The sequence below is a fragment of the Caloenas nicobarica genome, chromosome 16 (genome assembly GCF_036013445.1).
Source record: "Caloenas nicobarica isolate bCalNic1 chromosome 16, bCalNic1.hap1, whole genome shotgun sequence".
Taxonomy (NCBI): Eukaryota; Metazoa; Chordata; class Aves; order Columbiformes; family Columbidae; genus Caloenas; species Caloenas nicobarica.
The window spans coordinates 6329075-6345796 of NC_088260.1; the positions used below are offsets into that span (position 1 = coordinate 6329075).

Genomic DNA, 16722 nt, shown 5'->3' on the forward strand with positions numbered 1-16722 from the left:
TGAAATCTCATGGATGGAATTCAGTGGACGCAGCTGCTGTATCAGCATCCCAATAATGTGCTGTTCTGTTCAGAAGCAACCCATAAATAGCCGGGCCGCCCGCGCCGCCGGCAGAGCGGAACCGCGCCGGGAGAGGTAGCGGCGGCACAGCTTGGACTGGAAGGGGCTTTAAAAAAGAATTAACGTGTCTTAGTTGAGGTCTTGCTATAGTGAACTTTTTGCTGATGCTTGGCGAGAGGTGGTGCTGCGGGGGTTTGGTTAAGGACGCTGGTCAATCTTGGTTCCTTTTATTCGTCTATTAGCCTCTCGACAGCCCCTCACGTTCGCGTGGGGAGAGCAGAGGAGGGAGGTGTGTTTGGCCAGGGTTTCCTGTTCGAGAGATGTTCCTGGAGAGCGAGGAGGGGGCTCTGGGGAGGGGGCTCTGGCTGCCACCCCCCGCCGGGGTGGGTTCCATCCCCCTGGGACACAGGGAGCCACCAGCCTTTGCGTTATTGGGGACAGGTGTCGGCAACTGGAAGCTGAAACCTGGCAAATTCCTGCTGAAAACAAATGGCAGGCTTTTAGAAATAAGTTTAGCAAGCAGCTGGGTGAGTTGCCCAGGATCGGCGAGGGATCCCGGGTCTCTTGGGAGATGGTTTGGTTCGGTCATGGGCTCTCTGGCCCCACGGTGATGCCCGGACGAGGATGCAGGAGGGAGAGGAGGGTGGATAACGGGTGTTTCCTTCCAGCCTGGACATCCCTGGGATTCACAGCTGCTGCCCTCAGGGAGACGTGTTCACTGCTGCCTGTTCCCATGCCAGCTTCACCTCTTGTATTTTATTAAGTACTTTTATGTGAGGTGTCAGCCTTTACATTATAAAGTGATGCTGTGTTAACCTCCTACAATTTGGGTTTTCCAGGCACGATGACTGAGCAGCAAAGTCCCCCCGAGCAGATGGCAACTGGGGAGGGTGCTGGCGAGCAAGGTGCTAATTACAAGGTATACTGGGGGAGCTGGTTACAGACGGACTCTGGGCGATGCCGCAGGTCACCGTGTGTTGCAGCATGCGTGCACCAACCTGGCACCAGTGTCAAAGTGCTGCGGATTGTACTGGGGAACCAAGTGGCCTCCGGCTCTCCTAAGGCAGCAGCGTGTTGGTGTCATCGCTGATAAATCTGCTCCTCATCTGCCAAGCTGATCTGTGCGGGCTGGGGACAGAGGCTTCGTCTGGGGGATTTGCTGCTGCCTGGCAGAAGGAGACGCTGCTCGCTGCGTTTGTGGCTGCCAAGGACATTAACGGCTGGGCTCATGTGCAGCTGCGCAGCATTTTAATCCGGGAGATAAAGTATTCTGTCATGATGGGGATCGACTGGACGTTTGAGCAGTGAAACTCCTTATGCATTTTTTTAGGTTATAATTCTTATGCTTGTGGGTTGGTTAGAGGTAAATCAGCTGTGGGTGTTGGAATGGTGGCAGCCTGGGAAGCCGAGCAAAGCTGCTCCTGGCCAGGGAAGGCTGGAGGTGGGAGAAGATCCTGCAAACGGGGTTAAAGAAGCGCTGGGAGCTTGGGCTGCTGATTGATTTGAGGTGGAAAGAAGTTCCTGAGGACCACGGGTGCCACCTCCATCCCTTGACACCCCCACCACACAGTGTCTGCAGGAGGCTCTGCCCTTGGCTGGGGCGCTGGGGGTTTTGGCTGGGGCCCGTTTGGGGCTGGGGTTTTCTGCCACACCTGTGCCCAGCCCGGCTGCCGTGCCCACCCCAGTTGTGCCGGGCGCTCAGGTCCCTGCAGCCCCTGGCGCTGCCCCGAGCTCGTCCTGCAGCTCTGCGGGAGCGGGAGGTCCCAGGGAGGCATCGTGGTCACTGCACCTGGCAGCGTTTAGAGGAAAACAGCAAAAAACAAGCTTATGCCAAGCCAGGGGAAGGCATTAAGGGATCTGGGGGAGCAGCGAGAAGGAAAGGATGGGCCATGACTGGGGGCAGGAGACCACGGTCCCTGAGGTCTCTTAGCACAAACCTTCTGCATTTTAGATGCTGTTTTCAGCTTGCCATGGATGAAATATCAGCCTGTGTTTTACCAAGCAAATGTCTTTGGCTGGTAGCTGGCTGTGGAGCGAAGCCCGGGAGCCATCTGCCGGGGCAGGGGACGCGGCAGGACCCGGCTGTGCCGCTGGAGAGGAGCCGTGCCGGTGCAGGGCAGCGGGGATGGAGGGGCCGCGCTCGGAGCGTTGCGCTCTGCTGCTCCTTGCGTTTGCCAAGGGGCGTCCTGCAGCAGCACAGGGCGCTTCCCCCGCCAGGGTGGCTGCAGGAGCAGCTGACAGCGTCTCTCCCCCCTTTAGATCACAATCTATGAGCTGGAGAATTTCCAGGGGAAGAAGTGTGAGCTGACGGAGGAGCTGCCCAGCATCACGGAGAGAGAGCTGGAGAAGGTGGGCTCCATCCAGGTGGAGGCTGGCCCGTAAGTCGGGGCTGCGGAGGATGCCGCAGGGTTGGGGGTGCAGGGAGAGCATCCCCCACCTCCTGGGGGGTGGCAGCGTTGCCTTGTGCTGGGCTGCTCCCCCAGGGACAGCACAGCCACCCCCAGCCCCCCGGTCCCACAGGTGGGTGGGCTTCGAGCGCCAAGCCTTCGCCGGGGAGCAGTTTGTGCTGGAGAAGGGCGACTACCCGCGCTGGGACTCCTGGTCCAACAGCCACAACAGCGACAGCCTGATGTCCCTCCGTCCCCTCCAGATTGTGAGTAGTGGCTGTGTTGGGGTGTCTGTGCCCCTGGGGACACCCTGCGTGGCTGCAGCGACAGGGTCTGCCAGGCTGGGGGGCTCAGGGGGAGTGGGGTCATGCAGGGCAGCCCCTGATGCTGCTTCCCCCCCAGGACAGCCCTGACCACAAGATCCAGCTGTTTGAGAACACGGGCTACACGGGGCGGAAGATGGAGATCGTGGACGATGACGTCCCCAGCCTCTGGGCCCACGGCTTCCAGGACCGCGTGGCCAGCGTCAGGGCCCTGAACGGAACGTAAGGATGGTGGCCCTGGGGGCACACGGGGATGCTGTGACAAGGTCCTGTCCCGTGGCATTGCGGTGTGGTGGCAGGGGTGCCTGGCACAGCCACTACAGCAGGGACAGGGCAGGTGTCCTGGTGATGCTGCTCATACCCATCGTGTCCCCTGCCACCCCCCGGGCCTGCAGGGAGTGATGGGGACCAGGGCAGCATCCCGGGGCTGTGTGATGGCTCCTTGTACTGCCCCAAACAGCAGGACACCGCTGCAGGAGTGGTGGAGGTGACACACTATGGCCCCTTCTCCACTCCGGGCTGCCCGTCACCTCCCAGCACGATGGCACTTCCCAGCCAGGCTCTGCAGCTGCAGCCTTGTTCTGGCAGTGATGCTCAGTGGCTGCGGCAGTGTCACCAGAACTGCCACGTGTGGGCCTGGGGACGACGTGCCCATGGTGGGGGCTGGAGCGGCGGGACTGGAGCTGCCCCTGGGCGCTGCTGAGAACCACCTCTGTCCCCCGCAGGTGGGTGGGCTACGAGTTCCCTGGGTACCGAGGCCGCCAGCACGTCTTCGAGAAGGGCGAGTACCGGCACTGGAATGACTGGGACGCCAACCAGCCCCTCATGCAGTCCGTGCGCCGCGTGCGCGACCAGCAGTGGCACCAGCGCGGCAGCTTCGAGAACAGCTGAGGGACACGAGGGACACCCCCCCCGCTGCCGACCGCGCTGGGGGCTGCCTGATGTGATGCCGCTGGCGGATGCTGTGACCTTGGTGTTTTTTTGTGCAAAAACCTCAATAAAGCTCTGAGCTGGAGGCTGCCGGGGGCCTGCCTGGTCCGGGGAGGGGTCGTGCTTGTGGGGGGCGCGGTGAGCAGGGCCGCGGTCCGGCGCTGGGGGTACGTGGATGGTGCCGTGGCAGCGCCCCAGCACTCCCGTGTGGAGCAGAAGTGGGGGAATTGTGAGTGCGTGCAGTGTTAGTAAAGGCTGTGGCTTTCCGAAAATGAGCCCCAGTGCTGGTGTGGCTGGTGTGCGGAGTGGCACCAAGGTGACCCCCACACCGGGGGGGTGACTCAGCCCTGGGGGCTTGGTCTCCAGGCACTTGCCAAGAGTGTTTCCTGTGCCTGCGTCTCCCTGGCCTGGGGGAGCTCTGCTCCTGGCTCCTTCCTCACTTTCCGCAGCCCGGTCTGCTCTGCTGTGGGAGGGCATCCAGCCCAAGGGACACGGTGGTGGCCAGAGGGTCCTGAGGGACATGGGCAGACTCAGAGCAGTGGGGTGTGGAGACCAGTTGTTCCCCGGCACTGCTTACCTAGTGTACCCCAAAGGAGGACTCACCCTGTGGGGCGAGGGCTCTGCAGGGCCCCCAATCCAGCCCTGAGGAACCTTTGCACCGGCACCCAGGGTTGCTGCTCCCTGGGGATGCTCTCTGACGTGTGGAGCTGCTGTTTTGGTTGCAAACACTGGGGTTTGGGGCCCCTCTGGGCCATGTCCCTGAGGATGCTGGCAGGGAGCTGGGCATCCCAGCACGGAGCATCCTCAGCTGTGCAGGCAGAGCCCGGCCCTGGGGACACAGCGGCCACATTTGGAGACCACCCCGGGCTAGTGGCAGAGGTGGGCTTGAGGCTGCCTGAGCAACAAGCTGCTGCTCCAGAAGTTTTCTTTGTGGACCCGGGTTTGCAGCTGTTAAAGGGGATTGTGTGGCCCTGAGTGGCAAAAGCTGCTCCCAGGACAGTCCATGGGGCCCCGGCGGCTGCAGCTGCCTGCAGCATCACCCCTGCTCGTGGCTGAGATGAGCTAAAACCAGCCCAGCGCAGCCAAGGGGAGGGAATCGCAGCCCGGCAGGAGCTGAGCTCAGCACCGAGCACCGTGTCTGCTGCTTGCTGGGCTGTGTGAGGGGCCAGGATGTGCCAGACAGCAGCTGTGGGGATGCACATGCCCTGTGCCGGGACCTGGGGCAGGTCCACGGGGGTCCCGGGCTACGGACCCTGTGAATTAACCCAGGCAGATGGGGACGGGGGTGGCAGAACCCTCTGCAGTGCCGCAGCCACGGGGGATGGAGAAGGATGGTGACGGGGCTGGGAGCTGTCGGGGGCAGCTCCGACCTGCCGAACCCCCTCCGTGTCATGCTGTGAGATCCCGCAGAGCTGCACTGTTTCCAGCAGCCCCCGCGGCTCCATTGCCCAGGGCAGAGGGGACCAACCCCTCGTGTGTCCCTGCTAGGGCAGGCACTGGTGGCAATGCGCCATGGGGTGACGGTGCATGTGGGGCTGGGGTAGCGTCCGGAGGTGGCGGCGGCGGGCCAGCAGTGCATTTGCTGTGGGACCCCCAGAAATGTGTGCAGAAGAGAGCTGGTTTGGGCCACATTAATGCAGTGTGATGTTTGCTGTGTGACAAGGGGGGTGTCCTGCTCCTCTGGGGGGGTGAGTGGGGCCTGCAGGTGCTGCACAGCACCCAGAGAGTCTGATAGCTGTGTTGTCACCCTCCCCATAACCCTGACACGTCCCCAGGTCACCTGGTAGCACAACACCAGCAAAGGGGTTTTGCTCCTGCCCGTAACCTTCAGCTCGACCGTGGACACAGCCCAGTTGTGGGGACACGTCTGGGGACGCAAGCCCCTGCCACAACCTCAGCTGTGTCCTGGTGTGATGGAGGGACCTCTGTGCTGCTGTTCCTGCGTCCCCATGGGGCCAGGACACTTCTCAGGGACCCCAAAAGTGTGGGGGGGTATCGGAGGAGGATCCTGACACCTGATACCCGGGTGTCCCCGTGCTCAGGCTGAGGATGCTGCCGAGTGCTGCCCCATGTTGTGTCACCAGGACCAGCCCCCTCCTGTCCCCAAAGCTCAGGGTCAGCCGCAGGGATGGCAGCGGGAGGGGGCTCCCGTGGTGTCCCCAGGACCCTCGCAGGGTCCCTCTGCGGTGTCGCTGGCTGTGGGGTGCAGGTGCTGCTTCTCTGGGGATGCAGACGGGCAAAGCCAGGGGTTTATCAGGTATTGGAAGGCTGGTTTATCACGCATGGAAAGAGCCAACTGCAGCAGTTTTCGGCGGGTTGGGCGGCGGGGCGGCTAGCTGGTTTGTTGGAGAGATAAAGTCTCTGGCTCCAAAACTCCTGAAGCAGGGCTGGCGGGCGCTTTGTTTGCAAGGGCCAGGCTGGGTCTTGGCATGCATTTGGCTGATGCATGCAAACTCCAAATCTCCTTGCAACAAACCCAACAAAGGGGGCGACTCGAATGTGAAAGCTAATGAAATAACTCCCCGACTTGGTGTTTGGGGAGACAAAGGCTGCGGCCGATCAGCTGACCTTGGTTTTCATTGGGGTTTAATCCAGCATTCTCGCTTTGAATCACGCTTTAACTATTTTGTAAATAGTTTTGGCACCATTCTTCTGCAGTTCTGTATAAATTCCACCTCTCAGCCCCAGCCCTTTACTGGCTCAAGCGGGTACTGATATAACTGGTAAGGCTTTTCTATTTATCGCCATCACTTTTGTCGTTGCCTCCTCCCAACCCTGGTGCCGGAGCTCCCTCCCGCAGCACCGGGCAGAGGTGTGGGGCTGGCAGTGGGATGCGGGCACAAGGCGCTGAGCCGTGGGGACCGTCCTGTCCCTGCAGCCCAAACTGGGTGCCCAGCTCAGGAATATTGCTGCCTTTTTTTTTTTTTTTTTTTTTTTTTTTTTTTTGGGAATGATCCTTTTTCACCTGTTTTGGAGCTTGCTCAGACACGGGGGATCTCACTGGGCTTGAGGATGAAGGTCCTTCATCGGGGTGACCCTGCACAGTCACATGCACGGCCGGGGTGGGCGGTGGGAGCCTGATGCTTCTCCCTGGCACCCTGTTCAGGCACCCACATGGGACAGGGACCCCTCGGCTGTCACTGGCTGGGCAGGGACAGTGGGAGAAGCCCCAGCTGCAGGGGCTGGGCACCCTGGGAAAGCCTTTTTGTGCAGCTCCAGGTTATGGGCAGGGACACAGACACGGGGCCATGAGCACAGTCCTGGCTGCACCCTCCGTGGCAGCTTTTAACCTTCTGAGTTTTCTGCCCCAGGCAGCGGACACCCCAGCTGATGATGGCTTCCGAGCACCAGATGCCAGCCTCCAAGCAGCAGCAACCCAGCTCCAAGGTCAGTGCATGGCTTCTCCTCAGCTCTGCCGTGGGGCTGGGGCATCCTTAGCCTCGCTGAGCACCCAAATCATCCTCTTGGGGTGTCCGGGGGTCCCTGCCAGGCTGAGAGCAGCTGAGCTGCCACCATGCAGCCCCCACCAGCCCCTGCAGCACTCCCAGCCAGTGCTGAGCCCGTGGCAGGGGGACGAGGGGAAGGGCAGCGCGGTGGGGGATGCACAGGATTTTGCTGGTGTCCCACAGCCCCAGTGCAGGCAGAGCGGGTGGGAACAGACCAACTCCGCATCTCCCGCCACCTCTGCAGACTCAGCAGTTCTGCTCCCCGCTGACCCGTGAAATGTGGCTGAGCTGGCGGTTCTCAGCCCCTGGTGCCTCCCCGGTACGTGCTGGGTGCCCGGCTTGCTGCATCCCACCAGCAGCTCCGAAGCTGCTCGGCTGTTTGAACCCCGGTGCGAGCGCAGGTGTCCCTCTGCGAGCAGCACCGGGCACTGGGCTGGCGCTAGCGGGGACTCGCTGGCATCCAGGAGCGAGAGCAGCGTGCTCATGGGGATGGAAACATTGGTTCACGCTCACAGGCTCGTTAAAAGCCACTGAAGTGCAGGTTTTGGGGTGTGGGATGCAGCAGACGTGGGGCTGCGCTGAGCCGGTGGCTGGGGACAGCGTGTGCCCCCCCTCACGGCGTGTCCCCTTCTGAGGTCCCCGCTCTCTCCCAGATCGCCATCTTCGAGCAGGAGAACTTCCAGGGCCGCTGCCATGAGCTCAGCGGCGCCTGCCACAACCTGAAGGAAGCCGGTGTGGACAAAGTGGGCTCCATCCTTGTGCACTCTGGACCGTACGTGCTCGGGGGCTGGGGGGCTGTGGTGGGGCATGGGAGCGGGGCAGCATGGGACGTGGAGGGGGTGTCCCCGCTGCCGGCACCCGCACCGCACCCGGGATTTCACATGGCCACCGCCGCTGTGCTGTTGGCCCAACCTTGTCCCAGTGCCGGGGGGCGAGCAAGGGTGACAGTGTCCCCTGGGCAGGCTGGTGTCCCCCAGCCCTGCTCAGCAGGGGGAGGCTGGAGGGGTGGGGACATGGGCACAGTTCGCACGTTCCCCAGTTCTGATTTCTTCCTTTTGGGTTCAGGGGCAGGAGGGCATGGGACCCCCTCGGCAGTGCCGGTGGCACCTCCTCTCCCCGCTCCCCTGCCGACCCCGGTGTGCAGGGGCTGGGGGGCTCTGGGCAGTCCCTGAAAGCACGGGGGGGTTCCCTGTCTGTACCCACGGCTGGCACCCAGGAACACCGGGGCAGCTGCGGAGCACCCTGGCAGGAGCACAGCCCTGTGCGGGACGCCTGGGTGACCATGTCCTTCCGCGGGTCCCCACAGACCAAGAATGGGTGGCCACCATGTCGGAGCATCCCCAGTGGCACCTCACCAGGCACCACGGGGCTTGTTTCCATTTCCACCAGGGAGTGGAGGGGTCTGTGTCCCGCTGGGGGACACGGCTGGGGGCTCAGCTCGGGTACGGTTGCTGGGGTCCCCGTCCCTGCACCACTGCCCTGTCTGAAGCTCGTCCCCTGCTCTCTTCCAGCTGGGTGGGCTACGAGCAGGCAAGCTGCAAAGGGGAGCAGTTTGTGTTTGAGAAGGGGGAGTACCCTCGCTGGGACTCCTGGACCAACAGCCGGAGAAGCGACAGCATCACTTCCCTGAGACCCATCAAAGTGGTGAGAGCACCCAGACAGCCACTACCCACCCGCCAGACCAAGGTCTGCAGCCAGAAATCTTCCCCAGCCTTCCCCCGCCCCCCAGCCCCGCGGCGAGGGGCACCCCCTCCTGCGCACCCTCGCCCCAGCCCTGGGGGCCCGGGGAGCCGGTGGGGGGTCGGAGGGAGCGCGGGGACGGGGACAGTGGCAGGTGGCCCCCAAGCAGAGGACATCTGCTGGTAAGTCTGGCAGTGCCCGTGCAGGCACCGGCTCTCGGAGCTGGATGGAGGGATGCAGAGCACCCCTGGCATCGGTGGGAGCGGCGGCACGTGGTGCCAGCCCCTTGCTTCGGTTCCCCCATAGCCCTGAGCTTTATCCCCCCTGTTCCAGCCCTGGGTGCCGGCGGCCGCTGACGCCCCGTTTCTGCTCTCCCCGCTGCAGGACAGCCAGGAGCACAAGATCGTGCTGTACGAAAACCCCAGCTTCACCGGCAAGAAGATCGAAATCATAGATGACGACGTGCCCAGCTTCCACGCACATGGCTACCAGGAGAAGGTCTCGTCCGTGCGGGTGCAGAGCGGCACGTGAGTACCGGGGCGGTGGGACCTGGGCGATGCCGGAGCATCGTGTGGCTGAGCAGCCTCGGCCGTATTGTGCCGCGGCTGCTGGGCCAGGTGTCGATGCATGACCCCCCCGCTTGCCTCGGCAGGTGGGTGGGATACCAGTACCCTGGCTACCGGGGCTACCAGTACCTGTTTGAAAAGGGGGACTATAAGGACAGCTCAGACTTCGGCGCCCAGCACCCCCAGATCCAGTCGGTCAGGCGCATCCGGGACATGCAGTGGCACCAGCGCGGCGCCTACCACCCCACCAACTAGAGCCCCCGGCCCGCGCCAGGGCACGGGGAGCAGAGCAAGCTTGTCCTCGGCCACCGCTGTCCCCATGGCCTCACCTCCCGCCCCCTCCGTGTGATGCACGCCGCTGCCGAAGCAACTGAATAAAGCTTGGAGTTTCAAAGTCCCGGCTTTGGCCCCGTCATTCCTGGGGGTGCTGCCAGAGGGGTGCCCATCCTGACCCCATGCTCCTGGGCAGGGAGGGGGGCCCATCGCTGCACTCCCAATTCTCCCAGTGCCACCCATATCCCACCCACAGCGGCGCTGCTGTGTTCACTGACAGAGCGGGGAACTGCCCGGCGGGGGGGAGCTGGGGGCTGGCGGGAGGGACAGGAGCTGCTCACCCCCCTGCAGCCGCTGCCCGGGGGGGGTCCAGCCAGACCACGGTGGCCGCGGGGCCCAATGTCCCGGGGGCCATTGCCAAGGGTGAGCGGCTTCTCAGCAGCCATGTGTCCTGCTGCAAATGTCCCCAAAGCGTGGTGGTGACAGAGTGGAGGTTCACCCTCCCGGACAGGATTCCTCCAAAACAAATAATTGCTTTAATTATTAAGCATAATAAGCTTTAATTAGCAATTAAAGGGGGAGCATGGACTTGCCTGTGGCTGCTTGACCACAGTATTTTGGTATGAACACCAGGAAAACAAGGAATGGCAGGGTGATGGGGATGCACGCCACCCCTCTCCATCGCCTCCTGTGCGCAGCCACCCCGGCAGATGCTGTTTTGCCCCCTGAATCCTCCGCGTTTCAGAGCGCTTTCCAGTGTGCACAAGATGACTGAGCCTGGTGTAAATCACCGGTTTGGCAAGGCCCAGTTCCACGGGATGATAATCTGAATTAATCATTTGCCAAATGTTGCTGTGAAATGTCAGCTCCTCGGTGAGTCGTGCTTTGGCAGCGTGCTGCTGCGTCGCCTCGACCGAGCCGCTTCCCTTAGAAAATCTGTGCCTTTCTCTCAATGGGGAAAAGTCAGAATGATCCCAGAACTGAGAATTTCTCATGAAAAATGGGGTTTTAATGGAAGTAATGACACACACCCTGCTGTGCTGCCGATGGGTGAGCTCTGCCTCATCTGGGCAGTTGGCTGTGAATCGTCATTGGGAAATGGCATTGTCTGGGGGTGCAAACTGCTAAAATCAGCGATGAGGCTGAGCAGAGACCTGCAGCCCCTGCAGCCAGACACCGGGGCAGCCCCACGGGGACCACAGAGCCCAGTGTGAGCAGTGAGCGGGTTCTGGGGGAAAATGCACCAAAAGCAGAAGAGGAAAATGTGAGTGAGCCCAGAGGCGGCTCGTCCGGGACCTGTGGAGGGAATTTCCTCGGCTGGTGGCTGGGTGCACCCAGGTGGGTGCCCTCGGGTCACCTCGATACAGCTTCAGCTGTGCTAAGGTGGGTTTTTCCACTCTCTGGCTGCTCCCCGGGACATCGAGGGCCACTAGGCTGCCCCAGGTGCCCGTGGCCAGGGGACCCAGTGATATCCTGCCCCCGGGTCCTGCTTGGTGGCATCACCTCCCCAGGATGTCACCCCTTGCTGCTGGCCCCAAGTTTTCATGGGCTGAGCCACAGATGGGAGGAAACCCCCGGGGTTTGCGGGGGGGTGGGCTGTACCCGCTTGCCGTGGGGCTGTGGCAGCGCCGCAGAGTGGGCGGATTCTGCAGGGGATGGCGTGGGAGGAGATGTGTTTTCCTGACCGAGCGAGGGCTTCTGTTCCACGGCAGCTGCTCCTGTTCTGACTCACAGCTGCTCATTGGTAACCCCAGCCCCAAATCCTGCCGTCACCAAAGGGACTCCCATCCCCTCCTGCAAATGGACGGCTGCAGGTGTTGCTCCCCATGCCACCGCGGCTGCTGTCAGGTCCCCCCAGGTCTCTGGGGTGAGACTGGTGTTGTCCCCTGGTCAGCCTCCCAGCACCGTGGTTGGGATCATTTTCCAGCAACTTACAGCTTTTCCAGAGGTTTGGATCCAGCGCCCAGGGCTGTGGGCAGCTCACCCTGGCTTCGTGTGCTCCCCCTGGACGGTCCCTCCCTCCAGCTCCCCTTTGCCATTTGGAGGAAGGGGGAGCAGAAACTGGGACCAGGAGGCTGCTCAGCTCAGCAGACACCCCGACAGCAGGAGCTGCTGGTTGGCACTTGAAGCCGAATAACGGAGCTGAGGAGCACGGGGTGGGTTTGAGGGCAGCAGCAGCTCCTCTGCACAGAGCACCCGTGGCTTTGTGGGGATTCGCCACCATTGGAAACGTCACCAAGGAACTGAGTGTTTTGGGAGACGTTGTCACCCGACAGGCGCAGCTCTTCAGCATGGCTGAGCAGACACGTCGCTGCCTCGGCAAGAAATGTGCTGGGATTTTTTTTTTTCATTTTTTTTTAAAAAATTATTCAAAAGCACAAGATCGCCTCCATCCCACGCGAGCTGTAGAGGTGCCATCTGGCACGCTGCTGTCCTGCCGCCCCTGTCCCCGGCATGGCCACAGTGTCCCCGGACCCCTCAGGCTGTGTCTTTTGGACTGTGTTCCCCGCGCTGTTCCCAGCCCTGGGTGCGGGGGAACACGGGTGCTGTCGGCGCGGGAGCTGCTGATATTTCAGCGGTCCCACGGCTCTGCCAGCCAGTGGGTGGTTTTGCTGTCGTGCCAACCAACAGGAGAGCTAAAGCTGTTCTCCAGACTGGCAAAGGAGGGTTTTTTTTCAACCAGCAAATACTACGGGGGGGCTCAGAGCCCACTGCCGCCAGCCCCGCTGGGGGTTCCAGTCCCCTCGGGTGGCTGGTTCTTCCCACACCTGCGGTCACGGGGGCATGTTCGGTGCCCGTGGGAGCTGCGGGTGCCATGGGGGATCCCCAGGGACCCTCTGCAGGTGAATCCCCGAGCACAGGAGCCCGGGCTGTGCCTGCAGCTGGAGGCAGGAACGGCTGCTGCCTGCGGGGAAAAGCACGGCAGCGTTTTCCCAGGGAGTAATTAATGTCAGAATAAAAATAATGCCAAACCCCGGCTAAATCACATCTGAGGTTTAGCTGCCTTTTCCTTCCTGTTTTATTTTTCAGCTTGAGCATCATCCATTGTCCACCCTTGGAACGCGCATTGCTGGGGGACCGTGTCCGACGCGGGGTGAGCTGGTGGGAGGAAGCAAATGCGATGGAAAGAGATGACAACGTGCCCGTGTGCTCGCACTGACTTTCCTTTGCCCACCAAGCCCCGCGGCAGCAGCGGGTGAACCCCCTTCGTGCGCAGGGTGCCAGGGCCCTGGGAGACACCCCCAGGTCAGGGAAACCATTGGCTAAAAAACGATACTCTTGAAAAATATGAAACGCTTATTCTTACTTAGAGTGGAGGGAGTTTTATCTGCAGGCTGGAGACGCTGGGTATTAAACGTGCTTTGCTAACTGTTAGGGGTTTGCTGCGGGTTTCACAGATTTTTACCCTTTGAAAATTGTTGTTGTTGTTATGTTTAATTCTCCAGCTTCTAGAGCCATGTATTTACGTGAGGTTCTTAGCTTAGATTTTTGTTTTTCTTTAAATTAAATTGAGCCGCTAGCCTCATGTTTGTACATACATGCACAGATCCTAGCCACTACTATTAAAGGCTTAAGGAAGGAAAAATAAGCAGGAATCCAGCATATATTATTAAAGTCTTCTGGTTTTGGGGGCAGATCTGTGATTAATCAGTGCTCAGCTTTGGCATGTGGAAAAGTAATCTCACCTCTGATTAATGTGAAAGCTGGGACACGAGTGAAACAAGCCAGTGTTATTTCTCTAGACGAGCTAGGAGCCTCTCCCCACTTTGGTGAGGGACATTGGGCTCCTGCTGTCCCCAGGGTGGTGGGGAGCAGCGGGGATGGGCCCTGAGCTCCCAACGGCTGCACTTGTCCTTATAAAATCACCTGTTTGTAGTGACCAGTTTTTAATCCTTCTATGTGAAGGGTGTGCGGGCTCAAGTAACTTTTCCATTTCAGGCTGTGACCGCTGCAGCCAAAACACAGGATTAGTGGTGGACGTGAAATCAGCTGGGACTGGTGGTCACTGGATGCCGGGACGGGACCCGGTACCATCGCTGGGCTGGTGCCAGTTCAAGCTTCTCCCATCTCACAGCGGGCTGTGAGGGTCAGCAGAGGAGATCCCTCGTGTTTATAGGCAGAGGTAATACAGAGTTCTGTCCGGGGAGACAAATGTGGCTCCATCGCCTCATGGTACCCAGAGCCGACGGATGCTCTTGTCCAGAATGTCAGGCTCCTGTTCGCATCCCTGCTGCCTGGTTTTGTTCTGAACATGATTGTGAAGAGGAAGAACAAGGAAGGAAAGCAAGCTTTACAGCTTCCTAGGCTTCTTTCAGCAAATAAAACTGTCCAGTTGAAATGCTAATTAAGAAACATCACTTCTTCAAAGGCCAGAATTGGAAACAGCCACATGGAGACATAATGGGATTAAAATGTATCAGGGGATTACAGCAGCGGCAAGGGCTCAGCGCCGCTGCTCCTGCCCCATGCGCCGCAGTCCGTTGCTCAGAGTATTTTTCCCAACGCTCGATTATGAAACACTCAGGACAAAACCGAAACAATTTGACAACACGAAAACCAATGTTATGCCCTGGGAAATAACAAATGGGCTGCGGCTGAGGGCGAGGAGCCTCCTGCGCAGGGCTGCAGCGCTTGGACGGGGCTTTGCATCCAGCAGCTTTACCCAAACACATCTGGAAAAAAAGAAAATGTTGTGTTTCCCTCTGGGCGAGCGGCCAGGGAAGCCCCAATTGCTTCCTTGTCCCGTCACAGCCGGCAATTAAACCCCGGCGATCGCCAGTGCCCCATCCATTGTCCCCATGTCCCCCGACCTGGTGTCAGCGCCGCTGCCTTTGTACAGAAAATAGCAGCTCGAGGTGAGTAATTGGAATATGAGCAGCCAAAGCCATTATATAATTTGAGGCTGTGAAAATCCAGCGGCGGGGTCTCGCTTTCAATGTCAACACAAAAGGCAAAGGAACTTCTTTCAGTGATGCGAACTCCTCCTGGGCAGCACAAGTGCCAATTAGGAAACATCTGTTCCTCATGGCCCAGGCGGACTACGAGCAACCACATGGCAACATAATGGGATTAAAATATATCACCGGATTATGTTGGTGCTGCAAAGATCAGCTGCTGGGGACATTCTTATGAAATCAGGGGAAAAATGAAAAACAAATTTCTCTCTTCAGGATGGACGTAACCTTTTAAAAAATTTCCTAATTTGTACCTTATGTAAGGTGTGCGAGCTGGTGCCGTACCTTTTCTCTGTCTGGTCCAGGGCACAAAAGAAGCCAGCCTGTGCTGAGCTGAGCTTAAGCAATTTTAACTGAAATGGCCACGTGAACAGCCGGTGCCTCCCGGTCCCCCGGCGCTGCCTGTGCCCACAGCTGCGCGGTGGGAGGCTGCAGCCTCACAACTGGCTTTGCTGGGGGGGGCTGAAATGGTGGCTGTCCCCTCTGTCACCTCTGGGTCTGGCAGGTGTGGTGTGAGCAGGATTCGGTCCCTGGGGTAGAGCAGCGGTGGGAGGCTGGAGCAGGAGCTTTGAGCATCCCGGTGTGTAGCGGCCAGAGGCTCTTCCCCTGGGGCTGCGTCCTGCTCTCGTACCATTGGGCTGTAAAAAAACACTGAGCAAAGCTTGGGAAAGAAGAAATTCAAGGCAGGGAGAGAAAGATGATCAGAGCAAGAGAGAAACCTGTGTTGCATCCTGTGCCCCCCAGCTTGCAGCCGTCAGCCCACCCGTCCTGCACATGGGGCTCCTCCATCAGTGGGACCCTGAGAGACACTAGGTTGGTTCGGGGCTCCCCATCCCACCCACACCGTAGCCGTCCACCACAAAGGGGTTTTGCACAGCAGCAGGCAGCAATTTCCAGCCATCAGACACTGCAAACACAGCAGACAATAGGGACATTCTTCAGAAAACCATACAAAGAGCGCAGAAATGCGCACACTATTTTGGGTTGCTCATACGCTCTAAGGCAAATGTCATTTGTATGTAACATCCATTTAGAGCGCCGCGTAACGAAGTCGTGCATCATAAGGAGGGAAGCGCTCGCTTAGCAACCTTCCCATCGCATGACGTCTTCCCTCTGCAGGACGGGATTGTTCTTTCGACAGCCAGGAGAACAAAACGCTGCTCACAGCTGCCATAAGAGGCATTTTTAATTGAAAGACACACCAGCTCCCACTAGCATCAAATTCTTGCTTCAGGCTTGTGCCCCAAATCAGACCCCAGGCAGCTTCTGTGCTCCAAGGGGCAGCTTGGGTCCTGCCACCTCTGACTTACCCGGCACGTTTTCGTGTGCTGCCTTCCTGATGGCTTCCTCTGCTCTTTTATGGGTGGGAAGAAGCCGGGGATGGCAGGGGGAAACAGAGCCCTTTCGTCAAGAGCTGCTGAGCCATCAGAGCATCTCCCTGTCAGCGCTACGATGGCTGACGGCAAACGCAGCAGCATCCGTTCCACAGCTGTAGAAGCCTCCCAGCATTTTGTTCGTGAAAAGCATCTCCTGAGAAGCAGATTGAAAACCAGCCCTTGCTCTCTGCCAGTGCCACTGGTACCACCACAGGTTGTGGCTGCAATGTGCCACGTGTGGAGGCGAGCAGGCCCAGGGGTGCACTGGGTGCACTGGTTGTACCACATGTGCTGGTTGTGCTGTTCGCACTGGGTATGCTGGTTGCACTAAGTGCTCTGCGTGCACTGGCTGTACTGGTCGCACTGGGTGCACTGTTGCATGGGTGCGCTGGGAGCACAGGTTGCACTGGTTGTACTGGGTGCTCTGGGTGTGCTCTTTGCGCTGGATGTAGTGGTTGCGCTGGGTGCACTGGGTGTGCTGGGTGCACCGGGTGCTCTGGGTGCATTGGCTGCAGTGGGTGCAGTGGGTGCAGGCTGGCAGCAGGATGGCTGCAGGCAGGGAGAGGACAGCGGTATCACAAGGAGGGGAGTGTCCTGGCTCACTCTGAGGTTTCCAGATGATAAGCAATTAAGGGAGAGACATTTACAGCAGATTAAGTCAGAAAGCAAAGTCCATTATCTGCCAAGATGAGCTCGGCAGGCAGAGGCCGTGCTGGACAGAAAGGA

The 16722-nt window shown here is 59.8% G+C and overlaps 2 protein-coding genes across 2 annotated transcripts; both read left to right on the forward strand.

Moving 5' to 3' along the window:
- The first annotated feature begins 904 nt into the window (after positions 1 to 904).
- CRYBB3 (crystallin beta B3) lies at positions 905 to 3661 on the forward strand. Its single transcript, XM_065646342.1, has 5 exons — positions 905 to 979; positions 2320 to 2438; positions 2581 to 2713; positions 2850 to 2992; positions 3496 to 3661. The coding sequence occupies exons 1-5, from the start codon at positions 905 to 907 to the stop codon at positions 3659 to 3661; spliced, it is 636 nt and encodes a 211-aa protein (XP_065502414.1).
- Positions 3662 to 7033: 3372 nt separating this feature from the next.
- On the forward strand, positions 7034 to 9647 carry CRYBB2 (crystallin beta B2). Its single transcript, XM_065646343.1, has 5 exons — positions 7034 to 7087; positions 7800 to 7918; positions 8658 to 8790; positions 9211 to 9353; positions 9479 to 9647. The coding sequence occupies exons 1-5, from the start codon at positions 7034 to 7036 to the stop codon at positions 9645 to 9647; spliced, it is 618 nt and encodes a 205-aa protein (XP_065502415.1).
- The last annotated feature ends 7075 nt before the right edge of the window (positions 9648 to 16722 follow it).

Bases quoted from the DNA above. Each gene is read 5' to 3' on its own strand.
- CRYBB3 (XM_065646342.1), top strand. From the start codon at position 905: ATGACTGAGCAGCAAAGTCCCCCCGAGCAGATGGCAACTGGGGAGGGT. The intron at 2,439-2,580 runs GTAAGTCGGGGC...CCGGTCCCACAG, and splicing joins ATCCAGGTGGAGGCTGGCCC to GTGGGTGGGCTTCGAGCGCC. The intron at 2,993-3,495 runs GTAAGGATGGTG...TGTCCCCCGCAG, and splicing joins GTCAGGGCCCTGAACGGAAC to GTGGGTGGGCTACGAGTTCC.
- CRYBB2 (XM_065646343.1), top strand. From the start codon at position 7,034: ATGGCTTCCGAGCACCAGATGCCAGCCTCCAAGCAGCAGCAACCCAGC. The intron at 8,791-9,210 runs GTGAGAGCACCC...TCCCCGCTGCAG, and splicing joins CCCTGAGACCCATCAAAGTG to GACAGCCAGGAGCACAAGAT. The intron at 9,354-9,478 runs GTGAGTACCGGG...TTGCCTCGGCAG, and splicing joins GTGCGGGTGCAGAGCGGCAC to GTGGGTGGGATACCAGTACC.